The sequence below is a fragment of the Tenrec ecaudatus genome, chromosome 1 (assembly GCF_050624435.1).
Source record: "Tenrec ecaudatus isolate mTenEca1 chromosome 1, mTenEca1.hap1, whole genome shotgun sequence".
In the NCBI taxonomy this organism is placed as follows: domain Eukaryota; kingdom Metazoa; phylum Chordata; class Mammalia; order Afrosoricida; family Tenrecidae; genus Tenrec; species Tenrec ecaudatus.
This window is the reverse complement of record NC_134530.1, coordinates 9,065,795-9,085,989: the sequence shown is the minus strand read 5'-3', so window position 1 is coordinate 9,085,989 and position 20,195 is coordinate 9,065,795. Positions and strand designations below refer to the sequence as shown.

The following is a 20,195-nucleotide window of genomic DNA, read 5'->3' as shown; positions in this document are numbered from 1 at the left end:
CATCAGGTCAAGAGTTGAACTCTCCTTCACTAACCCTGAATGTTGACAATCTTGAGGTTCTTCATCAAGGTCTATTCCCTCCAAGACATTGATCTAAGTCCTCAAAGGTATTCTCGCCATCATCCATTCCAAGGAGCATTGTGGCTGTACTTTCCTTTGTTTAAGCTCTCAGTATCTGGCAATGCTTTGAAGCGGTGCATAAGTTCTCAGCGGCTTCTTATTCCAAAGCTGGGAGCAGAGGACTCCTTTGCTGTCTGTTCTTAGCATGGAGGCTCTGCGGACACTTGTTCACTTTGAGAGCCTGGCTGACCTTTGAAATGACAGTGTCCTAGCTTCCACCATCACAGTAATGCACAAGCCAACACCGGATGATAAACTGACAGACAACTGGTGGGAGACATTTATTAACAACCAAGAAAGGTCTTTGTAACTCGTCCGTACCAAACAACTGTATCATTTTTGACTTGCATGGCAACCTGTTAACTTCCTTAACATACACTTTAGTTGGGAATTTTGTCTCTGGGGACGATGTGGCCATTGAGGTGAGTTATAAAGTCTAGATGTGAAAGTACTTGAGTGTTGTGTGAGATAGAACACATTAATATACTTTCTCATTACTAATGAAACTATTCATGTGCCTTCTTAAATAAAAATTCCTGGTATGAGTAAAATGATTGCTCTATGAATTTTAAGGAGCTCTGTTGGTAAAGGGGGCTACAAAATGAGCTGCTAACATAACTTCAGTGGTTTGAGCCCACGAATTGTTCCATCCGAGAAGGAAGATGGTATATGCTACAGTGAAGATTGAAGCCATGGAAACTCAAAGCGGCAGTTTTACTCTGCCCTCTAAGACTGCTGTGAGTTGGAGGTGACTCCCTACCTGTGAATTATAATATCCTTAAAGAGCCCTCTTGATGCTGTTATGTTAAAGAGGGTTAGGGAATAGGAATGGGACAGTACACAGCAACATCAATTCGAATGCAAGAACAGCTGGGGTCTAGCCTTGACTTGGGGAAAAATCAGGACTATGAGTCACGGAGGCTTTTTGAGCTGTTGGGGACTGTGTCTGGTACTATGTTGTTTTATTTTCCACTGTGGATTTTTTGCTTATTCGGTTTTTTTTCTGTTTTTTTCCCCTCACTGTCCACATAGCAATATACACTATTAAATAGGCCTATGAGGATCATCTAGGTTAAGTCTACTCTGAAAATATAACTTATTGTATCAAGCTAGCAGTCACCCTTTAGCATATCAGTAATATGAACAGGTTCCAAAATGTTGAAAATTAAAATAGCCTTTGGGGAACAACCAAAAATTCACTGACAATATGTCCAGAGGTACAATAAGTATTCACCATGTGGGTACTATGGGCGATAGTGTATCTGCATCTAAAAGAACAATCTACACTCCATGAAAAAAGACTCCACATTGGAATACTGTCCCATTTTGGTATCCTTCCCTGTTCTAAATCCTTTTGAATCCATCTTTATGGATTTTTTGAATACATATGTTAGATCTGGTGGACGAGAGAAAAAATCCAGTGACACATATATGTGTAAGAAAGAGCTTTATATCAGAAGCAATTGGATAGTCCAGAAAATATCCCAGTCCAATGCAAATCAAGCCCATAAGTCTGATACTAGTTCTTCAATCCCTCTCCAGACTCACACAGCTGCATGCAATGATGCAGAATGCAGGAGGATCACAGGTCATTGCATGCAGAGTCTCGTAGATCCAATGAGGCTGGAAGCATTACAAGGCTCTGGCAGGTCTCACTCATGTAGCCCACTACCAGGTATATGAAGCGGGGGGCGGGGGGTGCTGTCTCCAGTGAGCCCTTTATTTGACTTGCACCTCCTGATGTGGTCATCAAGCTGCGACCTGGTTGACAGTCTAAACTCCCCACCTACATTATGCTTGTCAGGTTGACATGAAAATATGTCACTAAAACATCATATGAGTACCTGAGATTATAGGGGAAAAACAGCTGCTATTTATTGATTCTGATTCATACTAAAGGACTTAGTAGATTTGGTCTGTTCATATAGATGTAAATTCCAATGCTACTAAAAAGCTCATCTTTATTGCTCTGAGCATATGCTGAATTCAAATTTCTGACTTTGCAACTAGTAGCTCAAGTGATAACCATCAATGACATCAACAAATAAGTAAATATAATTGTGTCATTTTAATGAAATTTGATGATGGTCAATAGATGATGCAGACACTCAAGAGGAAATGAACAAGAACAAGTCTTTCCCCCCCCCGCCCCCAACATTTTATTGGGACAAAATATACGTATCATACAATCGAACCTTTCAAACATATCAAGGGGAATTGTACATCCATCACCAGATCTACCTTAGAGCACCCCACCCCCACCACCCATGGTTACATCACCTTTAAACTGAGTGGTGCACTCACAATGACTTCCTGTGCCCCCTTCATCCTCCCATCTCCATTATTTACCCCATGAATTCCCGTTCCCTTGTGATCGCCAGCCCCCCGCCCCTGCATTCCCTACAACAACTTGTATCAGTTATTATCATTATACCTCCTGTCATCCTGTGCTTCACATCTGGCAACCACAACAGAAGACAGTGAGAAACAAATCATATTAAGGTGGTAGGGATAAGATCCTAATAGTATGAAAGCCAAAATACAAGAGGGAGAAGACACCTATCAACATTCCAGATGCCAAGGATGCAATTTGTGTCATGGAATATCTGAGAGATACTTGCACCCAGAACAAATTGAGGTCGGGCTACCGGAAGGCTGGTTGAGTATCGAATTTTATCCAGCATAATCAATGCTCTCTGCCTGATCATAAAGTTGTTGTGAAATAGAGTCTGTGGCTACAGAGGATCTACCATGGGCTCAGTCTGACGAGAAATTCTGCAGATGTGCTTTGGGCTCCCACTGTCCTCCTTAGCCTTCTATAAATTGGATGCTCCAAATATTAGCTCTGATACTCTCCCCTTCGCCATATTCGAATTTTGTAATTGTTATCTTTGGATCACACAGGCTGATATGCTTCATTCATGTGGGCTTCATTGACTCCTTGCTTAGATGACTGCTTGTTTGAATGCATGCCTTTAAGACCCCAGACATTATTCAGATTGATATCCAGGCACCATCTACTTTCTTCACCACACTTTGCTGTATCACCCTTATTTTCAGTGATCATTTCAAGAAAGTTGTGTCAAGAAGGACCATGTCACCAAAACTAACTGTTCTTTAACTGGAGCTAGAGTTAAGTAGGAACCCAGAATCTGATTCTTTCTCCCTAGAGATTGAATGTCTCAGGTTTACTTTGGCAGTATTAATATATAACATCAGAAGCATGTAAGACCAATTGTATCGATAGCAACTATAAGACAATGAGCAACCAAACAAACAGAACACAGAAAGAAAGAAAAGAAGGAAGAGGGAAGGAAAAATAGACTGAAAAGCTCTAAGCAGGATATCAAAGGTCATACACACAAGAAGTGCACCATTGTCATGCACTTCTTTGCCATATAAGTCTATTACACTATTACCATCATCAGTGTCCCAATGACCCAGCACTCCAGACACTGTCAGTGTGAGGAGTCTATGTGAGTTTAGTTCCACCTGGAGCTGCAGCACATGAGGTTTTTCCTTGTAGAGTTGATCTCCCATTACATCGGGGTCTGTTGATCCTCAGTATGGGGATAGATGTCAGGGGGAACAATTCCTGGAACCATTCTTCCAAATGTAGATCCCCGTTCAATGGATCAGAGCATGTTGTGCCACTGCAATATGGGCATAGAGATATTACACATATGATGATCCTGGGTCCCTTTCCTTTAAACACCCACAGAGCCAGTGGTTCCCCTAAGGTCCAATGACTGCCACTTCCACAGTGCTTGGGAAGTCGCCATCTGCTTCCTCTTCTATCCAAGGACCCCAGTCCTTAGTCCAAGGGTGCAGGCAGCTTAGAGGCAGGGTTCAGTTCATCCAACAGGGCCTCGGTGTTAAGTCTTTAGGTGTAGCCCCTGTGCTATGCCATGTTGTCTGCAAGGCCCTTCTTCAATGATCATCATGGTGATTCGTCCATGGAGGGGTTCACTGGAGGTTGGGTAGAAGCATACTCACAGTGTTCACCAAGGAAAATAAATGCTGGTCGAATTCCCCCCAAGTTCCCTACATGTATTGTTTAACATCCCTTCCTGCTGTGAGGTTAATTTTCCCCTACAACCCAACATAAATATCAGCATGTCCTCCCCAATGTAGATGGTCCCCTTTCCTGGTGTTGGCTTCAATTTCAGGAAAACTTCTCCTTCCATTCCTTGGGGCGGGGGCGGGACACCATCGATTTGCTCTAGCCTTGTTTTCATGTTGTAGCGCTTCAAGTTGTTTGGTTGGCACCTCCCAATTCCCCTCTCTTGAAGGAGAGACCCTGGGCAATGGGTCGTCTCTTCCTTCAGCTTGGCTCTTGTGAAGAGCACAAATGTGATATGATGTTTGGTTCACAGCCAGTAGGTAGCCTTTTCGCCTTTCATTCAGGAATTGTTGCTAAGATGTATGTAATTGGTGTTTCTTCTTACAGTAATGGACTCATACAATATTCGTCCTTTTGTGAAGAACTCTGACTGGTGGATAACACCCGGTGCAATGACAGGGCTATAGGAGACCAATGGGCTGGTGTGGAATTGCTGGGGTGTAAAACTGTGTGCCCTGCGTGAGTTGGGGTGCTCCCAGAACTGAGTCACGGAACCTCTTGGTTCTGGAGCTAAGCTAAATTTGGGGAAGGATGCCCTGTGGGACAGTGATCGACTCGCCATTGTTCTGCTTGCTGTGTGGTCTGTGAGGGACTGGTGCAGTGATGATCCATGAGCCAGAAGACACTCTGGACATGTCTATCCATGGCCTGGCAATTGGCACCTGCCACAATCTGTGGCTCCCACTGAGGTGGAGCTGGGTTCCTGCCTGCAAGTGCGCTGCGTGGGCTGGGAGGGGAAGGGGCTGCTAGAAGCTGTTGTGCCAGTTAAATAGACAGAAAATGTAAAACCACTCCATGTAGACATGGAGAGCCCGGGGCTGTGATGATCTAAGGCACCGTGGAAGTGGCGGGCACTGTTCCCTGTTGACAGAATACCAGAACTACGCTGGGGTGGAGGCAACCCAGGTACTGGTGATCCAACTTGCTGTGGGTTAAGCCCTGGGGCCCTTGGTGGTTGGTGCGAGGGATGAGAGGCTGTAGAGAGTGTTGCCGCCCAGTCCCATGGAGAACCCTAACTGTGGGAGAAGGGCGCAGCTCCCTTGGGTGGGAGCCATGAGTGTACAGTTGCTATGTGTTGGTCAGGTTGCAGCTTTGTGAAGTTCAGCACGACAGCTGTCCAGGTCCTGGGGTGACAACCACACCACATTGGAATGTGGCGACCAAGGCACACAAAGGTCACAGAGCCACTGGGAAATCCCTGGTGCATGGACCCAGAGCTCTGGGGCTTGGAACAAAACAGATGTGGGCCAGGGACACCTCCCAGACAGCAAGGGTCCATGGGTTTTCGTGAAGACTCTTCTGCCCACCAGAACACTCTCACTTGATCTCCTGGACAGCATACCCACCTGAGCTCTCCGTATGGGCTGCTTACCTGGGCGCTATCTTGGAGCTACTCCCTATACCAGTTTCTTTATCCATTTCCACAGGTGAGTACTTGGGCTTCTTCCAATTTCTAGCTATTGTTAACTGTGCTCCTAAGAACATCGGCGAGCATAACTCCACTCATGTTGTGTCTCTTATTTCTTTAGCCTATATGCCTAATAGTGGTCCTGCTGAATCCTAAGGTAATTCAATTTCCAGTTGCAGTCTCAGCAACACACAGGGGAAGTTCTACATTGATCTCTATGGTTACTATGAGTCACCAGCAACTCGGTAGCATTGAGAGAAAGATATGAATATTTGCAAACCTCTTTTCTAAATACACAAACATTTGAACTATATTTCCATTCCAAATATTTAATTTACATTTCTGAGACCATTGATTCAGAGAGAATTTTTTTGTTTTCTAACAAGAAAAGATTGAATTCCACCAGAAAAATAAAATTGGGGGTTCATGTTGATAACATATATGATGTAGTGGAGTGCAGAAATAAGGGGGGAGTGTCAAATAACATGGATATGACCTTACAAGGCCAGAGAATTAACAATATATTCTCCTGGGATACGAACGACAATACATGCATTAGGTTAATGAGGACTTTTGTAGATGGAGCCTCCAGGGAGACATTAACTGCCAATAGCATGTGTACAGCATTGCACTTAAAAGCTTCTTGCCATGTAAAGAGGTGTAATACGTGATCATATTGCCAGAGATGATCTTTTTAGCTGAGGAACATAGTTCTTCACAAAGACCTTCTGCCTTTCCAGAGTATAGACCTCCTCTTTTCTACGACCAGAGTAGATGCCAGTCACTCATCCTTGAGGATGCCAGCCAGGTAACTAAAGTCCATTAGTTTATGTTTTGCAAGAGAGGTAGGTGTTTGGCTACAGGAAAAGTGCAGGTAAAAAGAGGACTCTCAGGGGAAACTTTTCGTTTGTAATTTTCTGGTCAAATGTCTTTGTATCTTTACATGGCTGTCAAAAAGGTCACCGATCCTTTTCATCTCTTCCTCTGCCCCTAAAATAAAATGATTTTACAGCTGAGCAACAGCCAAGCCTTTGAAAACAATGAGGACTGTTACAAAATTCCATGACATAGACTAGATATCTCTGTTTGCAGAGATAGATTGAGACAGTGGCGGAAATAACAGGTTCAAGATTGGAGCAATGAGTAGCATAGCCCAGGGCCGTGCAGTGCTTCCTTCTGTGGAGCGTGGTTCAGTATGAGTTAGAAATCATTTGATGACAACAGACAACAAAGTGGTTACGGTGAAAGAAGAGGGCTTGTGATCTTCTCACCCTCTTCATTCTTAGCGCATTTTTGTATCATCACTAACTTGTGTCTCTGATCGCCAGTGAGTAACATTATGTCCCAAGTTGACTAATCAGGATACCATCCAGGTTTATCATGTTGTGATTTTTAATAGCTAAATACTTTAAGGAAACACATACTCATAGATATTGAAATAATAATAGAAATATACATTATAGTTATATTTTCTTTTTAAAAAGAATGAAACACAGAACGTACATTTCTCACATTCCCTTTATTCTTCTACCCCTTTTCACAAGAGAATCTATGTCCCTTGCTTCTAGTGCTGTAGAAGTCTCCGGAACACACATCTAATTGTCTCTTTCCTTGATCTCTTTATCAGAGGCATCAACAGTCGAGCACCTAGAAACCACACAGTCATTGTAGAGTTCATTCTCCTGGGACTCACAGATGATCCAGAACTCCAGCCCATCATTTTTAGCCTGTTCCTGATGATGTACCTGGTTACTGTCCTTGGAAACCTTCTCATGGTCTGGGTTGTCATCTCTGACTCCCACCTGCACACACCCATGTACTTCTTTCTCTCCCATCTCTCCTTTACTGACATCTGTTTAAGCACAACTACCATCCCAAAGATGTTGGTGAATATGCTCACACAGAGCCAGACCATCACTTTTGCAGGCTGCCTCAGCCAGATATTCTTTGTCCTGGTTTTTGGTGTGTTTGAAAATTTTCTCCTGGCAGCAATGGCCTATGACCGCTATGTGGCCATTTGTTCCCCACTGAGGTACACAGTCATCATGAATCCCTGCTTCTGTGGCCTGCTCATTCTGCTTTCCTTGCTAGCTAGTATAATGTTTGCCTTGCTGCACAGTCTGATGATTTTGCATCTCTCTTTCTGCACAGACATGGAAATCCCTCACTTTTTCTGTGAACTTGCTCAGCTCCTCAAGATTGCCTGCTCAAGCACCCTCATTAATAACATCCTCATATACTTTCTTGCTTCCATTTTTGGGGGTGTTCCTCTGTCTGGAATCATATACTCTTACACCCAAATTGTCTCCTCTGTTTTGAGGATACCATCATCTAGTGGGAAGAATAAAGTGTTTTCCACCTGTGGGTCTCACCTATCAGTGGTTTCACTGTTCTATGGGACAGGTGTTGGTGTGTATATAAGTTCTTTATGTGCACAGACTTCCAGAAAAACGGCAGTAGCCTCAGTGATGTATCTTGTAGTGCCCCAAATGCTGAATCCTTTCATCTACAGTCTGAGGAACAAAGACATAAATGTAAGCTTGAGAAAATGCCTTATTAGGAAACCATTTTTGTAATGATTGTACCCTCTCTGGAAATTTATTGGTTTCTAAGACCTGCCTGTCATAATCCCTTCTTGGGCATCAGTGTCATTCACCTTCTGGTTTATTTCATCAAATGAAATTATATTTTCATATTGTTCTAGGTCATCGTAGGCTATTTCATCATCCTTAGTGATGAGTCCTCTGGGATTAAGACTTAAGAGACATTCAGACACTTCTTTGCTCAAAAAATTAAAAGAGCTGTCTTTCCTTTGGAGGAAATTTAGAGAATTTACCCAAACAAAACCGAAGTCTTACACATGGTGGCTCATCCTAGGGGTAATTTACCTCATTGTCTTGAAGCAACTGTTAGAGCGGCCACTATAACACCACGGAGGGAATGGAATTCCTGCCCCAAGGAAAGTTACTGTCTCTCTCAGGCTTGTTTGAATAATGTGCTCAACAGAGCCATCAGAAGCCCTGTGCCCGGTAGGATAAGGGTTTGATCCCAATAGCCTCTATCTACCACCTACTTGCGTAACCTTGGAATATCGCTTCAACGATGAAGGGTAGCTATTACATTTATTGAATAAAGGTTATTTGAAGAGTTATTTAGTTGATGGGTATTGCTTGGTATTATGGATAGTATGATCTGGGGTTTGAAATCATGATAGAAACAGGATAGCTACAAGTTGTTGCAAGAGAAACTGCTTTTCTTTTAAATTTCAGCTAATAATGAACTCAGCATAAAGCTTATTTTAATGGCAGGACCATTTGAGGTTTCACAGAGGAGTGAAATTGAGTGTATCTCCAGACAACAGTTAACCCAGATATCTTCAAGGACTCTTGACCGGAGAACTTGTAAATATTTCAATTTCTCTTACTATTCCCAAGAACGAATACATTCTATACTCTTATGCTGTAGATTTGGGATTTATTCCACATCTTAATGACAGTATATAACAAAAAAGAAGGACCAATTCCATTGCCATCGAGTCAATGATACCTCATAAAATCCTCCCTCTGGATTTCTGAGGCTATGACTCTATGGGTGTCAAAAGCCCTTGCTTTGTCCTGCAGCGCTGCTGGTAGTGTGGAACTGTCGACCATGTGGATCGCAGTCCAATGTGTATCACCAAACAAGCAAGGCTCCCCTAATGACCTTATAGAGGATTTTAAAAATCTTTAAATAGTTATGGGAGTCGATAACCTCATTTTTGTTCCACTGAAAATCTGGTGGCTCTGAACTTGAGAAAATGCTTGCAGTTAGCAGTCAGGTGCTTACCTTACAATGCCACCAGGTGAATATCCAAAGTGCTATCATTTTTAAAAAATTTTATTAGCAGCTCATACAACTCTTATCACAATCCATACAGGTGCCATCATTTTTAATAAGTTCATTTTGAGAACCTGCTGTACTCTTGTCTGAGAATCATGACTTTCCTGGGGGGAGACGGGAAAAAATATATAGACTCTAGAATATGAAAGGCCTTTCCTCGTTTTATACACTAAAGCATTATGTACAACACGATGTGAAAACCTTGTCTGAATTTCTTTAAAAATAGCAATATAATGACAAATATAAATTCATTGCTAGCTTAAGAAATAGGATATCATCATCATCAACATAGCATCCAGGTGTTCTGCCTCTCAATCACATCACACTTCTTGATTCCAGTATTGATTGCTAGCCTGCATTTCATTTTGATTATTTCTTGAATTCTTTTTATTCATTGAGTCTTATACAACTATTAGGAATTGGGAACATACTGATATTTTCATAAAATGTAACTGCATCATTTTATAACCCTGTTCAAGCCCTATTCCTATTGAAATAATGGTTGAGCATTAGGCTGCTAAATGAAAAATCAACAGTTCAAAATTCCAGATGCTCTGTGGGAAAAGATGAAACTTTCCATTCCTTTAAAGAGTTACAATCTTAGAAGCTCACAAGGGTACTTTGACCTTATTCAATTGGGTCGCTATGAAATGAAATGACTGAAGTAACATCACTGAAGTATATTTTATCACACTTCTATCTATATGCTACAATGTACGTAACAAATTGGTTGCTTTTATAACTGGGAAAAAAGTCTTACCATTTATTCATTTTATCATTTATTATCTTTGTGGAAAATGCACATAATATAAATTAGTATCACTAAAAAGTGATATTACACTTAAACTGCATTAATTACTTGATCTATGTTGCACAGCCTGTACGACTATCTGGATCCAGAAATATTTCATCACCCTAAAAGGACTCCCGTACCTACAACCACTCCCTTCCACTCTAGCCACAAAACTGGTCACCACTTATCCACTGTCTGTATGTATTTCCCTAATCTGAGTTTCTGTATTAATAAAATTTTATAATATGTGGACTTTTGTGTTTGGCTTCTTTAACTTGTTGTAATATTTTCAGGGCCCATCTATATTATATATATATATACATATATATATACATACATATATATATACACACATGCACACAGAAACACTTGGAGACTTAGTGAAGGAAAGTGAACTACCCTGTGTACACTAGAACAAACAGTACTGAGAGATATATAACAGTACTTCATTCCTTTTTCTAGTCTGTACCACACATTATTTATCCAAATATCTGTTGATTGGCATTTAAGAATTTTTAATTGTTTAACCTGTATTTCTCTATAATATCCTGTGTGGACATATATTGTAATAACTACAAGCAGTAAGTTCATCTAGGCATGAAATCACTATGTCCAAAGGTAACCTTATATTTATCCATTTGATAAAGAGCCAAATTATTTTCGAATGCTCCTGTATCTTTTTATATCCCCACAAGCATTGTATAAGTTTCCCAAATTATTTTCAACCTCAATACCACTTAATATTTGGACTTAATATTGGTTTTTTGCAAATCCCATAGCTCATGGAATACTGCTAACCAAAAGTTCTTGGTTCACGTCACCCGTTGATGCAATATATATATTTTTTAAAAGCCTGTTGATCTGATTCCATATGAAAAATTGAGTTTTATCATTTTTAGGTGTCACTGATCATGGCCACCCTATAATATTAGACCAAACAAGGTTTGGTGCTGCACTAACTGCACATTGATGCTGCCAGCTAGTTGCTCCCATCAGTGAAGACACCTTGTCAGACCATCTTGTTGAAACTTGTCCTCTCCTTCACTGACCTCGAATCTTGCCCATCTGGATGTCCTTCACCAGGGACTGGTCCCTCCTAAAACTTGTTCTAAGTCCTCAAAGGTAGTCTCTCCATCCTCAATTCCAAGGAGAATTTTTCCTGTTCTCTCCGTTGTTTAGACTTTCAGTATCTGGCAATGCTTTGAAGCGATGCATAAGTTCTCAGCGGCTTTTTCATCCAAAGCTGGGAGCACAGTCATTCTTTGATTTCTGTTCTTAGCCTGGACGCTCTGTGGACACTTGTTCACAGTGGGAGCTTGGCTTGCCTTTGAAATGACAGTGTCCTAGCTTCCACCATCACAACAAAGCACAAGCCACCACTGGATGACAAACTGACAGACAATTAGTGGGGGACATTTATTAACAACTGTCAAAGATCTTTGCAACATGTCCTGCACAAGCAACTCTATCATTTGTCACTTGCATGACAACATGTTCGCTTCCTTAGTATACATTTTAATCACGAATTTTGTCTCTGGGGTCTACGTGGACATTGCAGTGAATTATAAAGTCTAGATGTGAAAGTAAGAGCGTTGTTTCAGATAGAACACCCTAATATACTATCTCATTACCATGGAATATTCATGTGCCCCTCCTTAAATTAAAATTCCTCATGAGGTTAAAATGATTACTATATGCACTTTAAGGAGCTCTATTAGTAAAGTGGCCTAGAAATTGAGCTGCCAACCATAATCTCAGTTGTCGAGCCCACTAGTTGTTCCATCAGAGAAGAAAGATGGTATGTGCTACAGTGAAGATTTGAAGCCATGGAAACTCAAAGGGACAGTTTTACTCTCTCCTCTAAGGCTGCTATGAGTTGCAGGACACTCTCTAGCTGTGAATTATAATATCCTTAACAGATCCTTCTTTGTGCTGTTATGTTAAAGAGGGTTAGGGAATAGGAATGGGACAATACACAGCAACTTCAATTCCAACACTAGAACAGGTGGGGTCTAGACCTTGACGTGGGGCAAAGTCAGGTCTAAGAGGCACAGAGGTATTTGAGCAGTTGGGGACAGTGTCTTGCAGTGTGTTTTTCACTTTCTTGTTGTCTTTTAGGATGGCAGTGTAGGGTTGCCATAAAGCTAAGGGAATGATTTGGTCTGGGAGAATTTAATTCCTGTATTCTTAATATTGAGGTTGCTTCTCAGCTAGATGGCCATTTGTTTATCATCAAGCCTTTAAGATTCCAGACATTATTGTCTTTTAATAGCCATAAAAGTGGTGAAGGGCCCACAGAGGATGAAGTGAGATATGAAAATAATCTACAACTTAGCAAGGGTTCATGAGGAGGGCGCTTGCGGGAGGGAAGTGGAAAAGTGAGGAGCTGATGTCAAGGGCTCAAGGTAAAAATGCTGTGAAAATGATGATGGCAGCATAGGTGCAAATATGCTTGACACAATGGATGAATGTATGGATAGTGATAAGAGATGTAAGAGCCACTAAAAAAAGAATTTAATGATAATAATAAAAGGTTTAGGTTAATTATCTTAAAGGAAAATAATTCTGGTGGTCCAGGTCAGAGAGAATGGGTTAGGTTTTGTTGGAATTTGTGAAGACTTACATGGGTGTGGGGGTTTGGGGTTTATTTCTGCCACCTACCTAGATGGTCTAGGAGGGAGGGATTAGGCAGTAGCCTACTCATAGGGCAGGTTGTTGATGTGAGTGGCTTGGGGTGCTGACCAGGGGCTCATGTCTCGTGACAGCTGAGTGATTGGTAGCTCAGCCTGTGTAGTATCTCAAGGAGTAGGAGCCTCTGAACTCTGGGTTTCATGTTGGGCCCTGTAATATGCTTACATTCCCTGTGTGAAACCTATAGTGGCATTTCTACATGTTTTTCTCTGGTAATACCTTGCTAATAGGTCAGGTGTGTATTTTCTGCCAACACAGAGAGGGGGAAAATGCCTGGAAGGGCTATGCTTCCAGGTGTCCATGCAAAAATGACCTCTGGGAGGAGTTAGATATGGCCAGGGCGCTGGAGCTCCCCCAGCTTGTGAACTTTAGGAAGTTCTGTTGGGTGGCTTATTCACCATTGTACAGATATCCTCATCCAGCTTGTTAGGCTGTGGGAGATACTGCTGCGAATGAATTAGACTGGGGGTTTCCTAGATGGGACTGAGAACCAAGTGTATTTGTGCTTATATATGTCCCAGGTTAGCTATGCAGAGCAATGTCCCTGCAGCTTGGCCAGTCAGCTTCCCTAGTTAGCTCTGAGGAAAATTTCATCCAGACTAGAGTTGGGGAACTGCAAGTCTCCAGTTTGTGGCAAGGACAAATGACAGAGGGAAATCTCTTGGACAAAGAATAAGGGAGAGTCAAGAAGAATGTATGCATTTGAATTATAGCCCTGGAGGAGAATATGGAAAGTGCCATGGACTGCTAACAGGACAAAGAGATGAGTATTGGAAGAAGTAAGGCCAGAGTGTGCCTTAGAGGCAAGGATGGCAAAACTTCTGCTTACCGCCTTTGGTTATATTGTCAGGAAAGAGCATTCTCTGGAGTAGGATGTGATTTCATGTAAAGTGGAGAGGAGGCAAAAAGAGGAGGGCCCTCGAGAAGATGAATGGACACGTGGGTGTCATCCACAGGCTCAGTCATAGGAACCATTGTGAGGATGGTACCAGACTTTGCAGTGTTTCATTCTGTTGTTTGTATGGTCGCTCTGGTTGGAGCCTACACGACGACAAAAACAAGGAGAAGAAATTTTGGATATTTAGACTTCCGGGATACAAAGTCTGTAGATCACCAGGGACATCTCACTTAGATGGTCTTCCTTTGTCAAACCAATCTCACTGCCATTGAGTCTATACTGGCCCATGTATACCATATAGCACAGGGGAGAACGACCACTGTTGATTTCTTAGAAGACCATAGAAAGCTTCATCTTGCCCCAATGAGTAGATGGTGGATTTGAACTGCTGACTTTACAGTTGGCAGACCAACAGGTAACTCATTGAAAACTGGGCTTCTTAATCCCCTATGAGGGTGCGGAATACATGATCATCTTTCCTGAGATGATACCAGACCTTTATTTCTGGAGGATTTAACTCAGTTCCTCTTCATCCTTCCTCAAGATAACATCTGACTCCCATGGTGTTGCTACAGCTAGCAGTTGGTCAACCATACATTTGATTGTCTTGTCATTCAATTTTTCCATCAGATTAATAAATATGGAATCCAGAAACCAAATATATGTTTCAAAGTTCTTTCTCCTTGGACTAACAGAAGATCAAGAAATGCTGCCTCTCCTCTTTACCATGTTCCTGACCAGGTATATGCTAACAGTATTTGGACATCTGTTCATTGTTCTGACTGTCAACTATGACTACCATCTGCCCACCCCATGTTCTTCCTTCTCTCCAAATTGCCCTTTAATCACATCTGTGTAAGAACCGCTACCATCCCCAAATTGCTAATGAACAAATGTCCTGAAAATTCTAAGCAAAACTTACATAAGATGGCTCAATCAGATTATATTTGCCCTGATTTCTACTTTGTTGCTAAATTTTCTTCTTGCAGTAATGGCTTATTATTATTATGTATGCTATGTAGCCATATGTTATCCACTGAAATACAGCGTATCATAGATTCCTGCATATGTGGTCTACTCATTCTGCTTTCCTTGGGCATTAGTATGACAGATGCCCTTATCTATAGTTTGATGGTTTTTGATGTATCCTTCAGCTCAAACCTCATAATCCTTTAGTTCCGCTGTGAGTTTCTTGGATACTAAAGCTAGCTTGTGTCAGTGCCTCTATTGATAGTACATTGTTATGTTTTTTAGTTTGTATTTTAGGTGGTATTTCTCTCTCTGAAATCATATTCTCTTGACACTGAACTTGTACCCTTTATATTGAGGAGATCCTCAGCTGGTGCAAAGTATAAAACTCTCTATGCATGTTGATCTCATTTATCATTGTTTGTTATTCTTGAACACAGGTGATTGCTACCTTATCGGTGAAAAAGTCTTTGAGGAGGAAATGGAAGGAGGGTTATCCTGATAGCCCGATTTGCAATCAAATGAATTCTTGTAACATCGACAGCGCAGAAAATACAGAGAAAACTAAGAGGCCACAATATCACACAGAGAACCATCGGGGTCATGTGGCCACAGGCCAAGGAGTTCCTGGAGCCCCAAGCTCATCCTGCAGCTGACAGCGGCCATGAACGCATTCTCCTCAAGGGCCTTTGAGCTTTCACACTGCTGCTGCTGCTGCTGCTACTTGGTTTCTGATTTATAACCTTCAGAACTGGGCGACCATAAACTTACCTTTAAAGCAGCCAAATAATTGTATTCAAAAGAAACTGTACTCTATTCATAACAATGAGAGTAGGATCATGTGCACTTCCTTAAAAGACATAGTGACTGGGGTCTTAAAGTCTTGAAGATAAACAAGCAGCCATCTAGCTCAGAAGCAACAAAGTCCACATGGAAGAACACACCAGCCTGTGTGATCGAGTGGTCCTGAAGGGATCAGTTATCAGGCATCAAAGAACAACAACAAAAAAAGAATCATATCATTGACTGCACACCTCCATGATAGGATCACTGACGACATATGGGTGCATAAGCAAATGTGGTGAAGAAAGCTGATGGTGCCCGGCTATCAAAAGAGATAGTGTCTGGGGTCTTAAAGCCTTGAAGGTGAACAAGCGACCATCTAGCTCAGAAGCAAAAAAGGTTGAACATCCTCGCACAGAATCAGACCATCACTTTCACAGATTGCCTCAAACAGATTTTCTTTGTGCTGGTTTTATCTGCTTTTGAAAATTTCATTCTAGCAGCAATGGCCTATGACCGTTATGTGGCCATTTGTTCCCCACTGAGGTACACAGTCATCATAAATCCGTGCTTCTGTGGCCTGCTCATGCTGCTTTCCTTGCTAGTAGTCTAGTGCAAACGGGGGAGAGTGGACCATGGTCCCAGTTCAGGTAAGCCAATGCTTCTGAGTAACACCCTCGGGGCCCATTGAGGGCTGAGTACTTCCTTCTCAGTGGACAGTGTGTTCTTGCATGTGCTCTGTGTTGGCTCTGACTTTCTTCAGGCCGCAGCCTCAAGTCCTCAGCCTCCAGGGACACCTCCATTACCAAGAGCCTGACCCCTCTCCTGTGTTCGCTCCACAGATGCGGCGGCAGGACCTGGGCAGCCACCTTGCCCATCTGACTCCCAGGCGTCCCTGGAACTACATCAGGTAAGCACCCTCTGGCCTCTAGATGGAGGAGGGACACACAGTGCTGTGCCAGCTGAACACCCCGAGATCTTCTGGGCAGACCCTTTCCGTGCATTCATGACTGCAGGAGGGTAACATTTGTGGAGGTGCAGGTTATTGCAGTTCTGACGTGAGGGTTCCCCAAGCACGCTGCATCCTTCTCACTGCCCCTGGGGCCTATCCCTTGTCCTTGGAGGCAGCATATTCAGGACCTCTTCTCCACAGGTGGAGCAGGACCCCAGTGTGAAGACGGTGGTTGTGTTCCTGGAAGCTGGTCAGGAGCTCCACGTCTGCCTGGGAGATGAAGTGCTGGTCCTGGCCCCACAGACAATCGTGCAGCTCCACCTCAGCCTCCTGATGCGCGCGGTGGTCCCTGAGCACGCATTGAGGGCACCCAAAGAGCTCTTGTTGCCCTATATTGCCCAGTGGCTCCTGCCCACTCTAGAAGCTACTGCCTACGTGGTGGATATTGACCTTGGATCCATTAGTGTCACAGCCAAGGGGGCAGCAGAGAGCATCCATTGCAGTCTTGAACAAGGGGAGGGCTCTGCTGCATCTGACTCACAGCCCTCTCAGTGTCTCTAGAATACTGGGTGCCATGGCTCAGCCCGCCTTCCTCACAGTCGACTGAAGACAACAGCCTCTCCCTTCAAGCGAATGGCCAAGAAACTGTTTCCCACAGCAGCCACTCACCTTTCTGGCTGAATTCAAATCGACCCCCTCTGTCGGATGACTTTGGCTCCTTTCTGCAGAGTCTTGACCCAAGGCCCTCCTCTGCCCTGCGACCGCTGCAACCCTGCCTGGGCCCAGAACCTCACAACTGTCCCACGACCCGCTATGGGCCTCATCGCAAGGCTCGCAGAAGTCCCTACTAGCCCTCATGGACCCCATCACTCCACTCAGCAATGCCCTGCCCCTGCTCCTTCTTGGACGTTCCCTCAACTCTGCTCACACACCTCTCAGTCAGCCATGGAAAGACCTTGCACGTGATTAGACAGTCCCTTGGGAAGAATGCACATGTTGCATGCGGGACAGCATTGAGGAGACCATTATCAATAAAGAGTGCTCTTTTACATTGGTCATTGTTGTGTGCGTGCCTGCGTGTGTTCGTGTGTGTGTAAAAAAAGTTCAACACCAGACCCCTTTCCATCATGTGCCTTGTTCTTGTGGGGCCTGCAACTTAAAGTGAACTGAACCTTGAGTGTGCATTCACATTGATTAGATTCCATTGTCCTTTCGCTGAAGTGGACCGAAAGCAATGCTGAGCAGCCCCTCAAAGCCACACCTTTCTTTGTATTATCCATTCCGACTCAAGGTGACCTTAAGCCATCTCTAGAACTTCATGGTCTCTATGTGTTGCAGAAATCTCCCAAGTGGTCAAAGGTTTCTATGTGTCATGGACTAGCCAAAGGCAATACAAGACTGGTGTCCTGCTTTCAGAACATCCAGGTCTCGAAACCCTAAGCAGCACCCTCTCTGAAGCACAAACGGGCATTCCCAGACACCAACAAGTGTCACCTCCAACCAAATAGAAACCAGATTTCCAGACCTCTCCGCAGAAGACCCTCTGGGTGGGTTTCCACACCAAGCCACACCCTGTGGGGGATTTCTGCTCTTGCAAAATCTGTGGACCCCACTGAGCTGCAAGGCATTAGCAAGAGGTGGCTTCCATTCACACAGAGTACATTGTACACATGTTGTCCGGTGTTGGTGGCTGGCTTCAAGAATCGCTTGTCATGAAAATAGGTACTTATTGATAAGCCTTCCCAAAGAGATTGCTCATGTTTTAAGGTCAAGAGTATCACTTCATTTACAACTTCACGAATATCATTCGTTGGTCACCTCCGCCCAGGGCCCATCAGCAAAACAAGCCTGGTTCAATGGTTATGATTGATTTCAGCCAAATTCAGGACTGGTAGAAGCTAGTCTGTAGACACACGAACATTTCATAGAAGTAATCTCTCTGTCTTTCTCCTCCCTCCATCCCCTGTTCCTTCCTTCTCTATCTCTCACACTCACTCTCTCTGAACTCACTTCCGCACAGACAAACAAGCTCAAAGAGAACCAGAGACCTCCGCTTGGTTCATGCTCAATGTGGATCCCCCATAAGAGAATACATAAATTCTGAAAGGGCCCCTGGAAAAGCAGTTAATATTCGTTGTTCTTTGTTTTTCGGTTGTTTATACGTGATGTTAAGAATCATCGCTATCGATCTATGGACGAGAGAAGGATTCAACATCTAGTTCTGGAGGATTCTCACAGTTGCGCTCCTCAATGGAACACACTGTTGCAGGGATTAGGACCATCCATGATGTGTAGGCTACACATCTTTCCGCTGCTGCTTTCCTTCACCAAACATGGTGTCCCGTGTGAACGACTGGTCCCTGTGGATAAATGGTCCTCTGAAATTTGCAGAGACAGCACTGAGATACTCTGATCTTTCCATTACTAAGGGATAAGCAGCACGATAGTGTACCGAACGAAGCCCTGAAGGATTGAAGCGGGAGAAAACACAGCTCTACCGTGACGCCCTTGATGTCGCTGTGAGTTCATGTCCACTCGATAGCATATTGGAATTTGTTTGGGTGCACTTCGGTGCCTTTCATGAGAAGCATCCAACATAGAAACACGCAGTTGATGCAGGAGGAGGTCTATCGTCTGTATTTTTCCATCGCAGTGGTCTAAGCAGTGGGGTACGACCTGGTTCTGTAGGCAAAGTACATCCAATGTCACCCATATATGCATGTGTAAGACCGAGCTTGATATCAAAAAGTAGTGACATATCAGGTAAATATCTTGGCCCGTCTGCATCATGGCCATTAAGTCGGATGCTTGTGCATAGGTCTGAAAGTACTATCAAATCACCCCTCAAACTCATGCTGCTACCTGCAAGGATATAACATGCAGGGAGATCACACATCCGTGGGTGCAGTGTCTTATGTATCCAGTTTCCGTGGAAACCTCTCCAGGGTTGGGGAAACCATCGGCATTGGTGCAGGACTGGAACTTCACGTGAAGGAGAAAGAGAAATAGAGAAAACTTTGCAGAATCCTCCTGAGGAGAAGATCACACCCACAGCAGGCATGCTCAGGCTGCCATTTTGTTGACCGGCCACAAATCCGTTCCTTCACTTGATATGCTCTACTAGACAGGAGATCGTGTCAAGCACCACCACTGTGAACACATTGACCTGCTCAAGAAAGGGCCGGAAAGCAAGATTGCTCATTGGCACATGTGAAAATCTCTGGCAATCTCCTTTGGAAGAATAGCGGTAGGAAGCAAGCTGGCGAACGGCTCCAGAAGGAAACACACTGCGGTAGGCCAAAGTTGGACTTCAGCCAAGGCCAGGTGCTTTGGGTATGACGGAGCATTCCATTCCCTCGAGGAACACAAAAACAAAATTTGAACTCCACTGTGCAAATGTGAAGCACCCAAGATGCGGAGACTAATCAGCGTGAAAACGCATTGACTACATGTGAGTTGAATGTCGATATTCCAATTGGAGTACTCCGAGTTTGGAATGCGGTCGTCTGGAGAAGTTGAAAGGTTTTTCACTGGAATATTCAAATCAGGCACGTGATTGTTCATTGATTGACTTGTCCT

General features: G+C 43.4%; 1 protein-coding gene across 1 annotated transcript; it reads left to right on the top strand.

Annotated features, from left to right (window-relative positions):
* The first annotated feature begins 528 nt into the window (after positions 1–528).
* On the top strand, positions 529–8,227 carry LOC142438858 (olfactory receptor 7G2-like). Its single transcript, XM_075540910.1, has 2 exons — positions 529–542; positions 7,279–8,227. The coding sequence occupies exons 1-2, from the start codon at positions 529–531 to the stop codon at positions 8,225–8,227; spliced, it is 963 nt and encodes a 320-aa protein (XP_075397025.1).
* Positions 8,228–20,195: the final 11,968 nt, after the last annotated feature.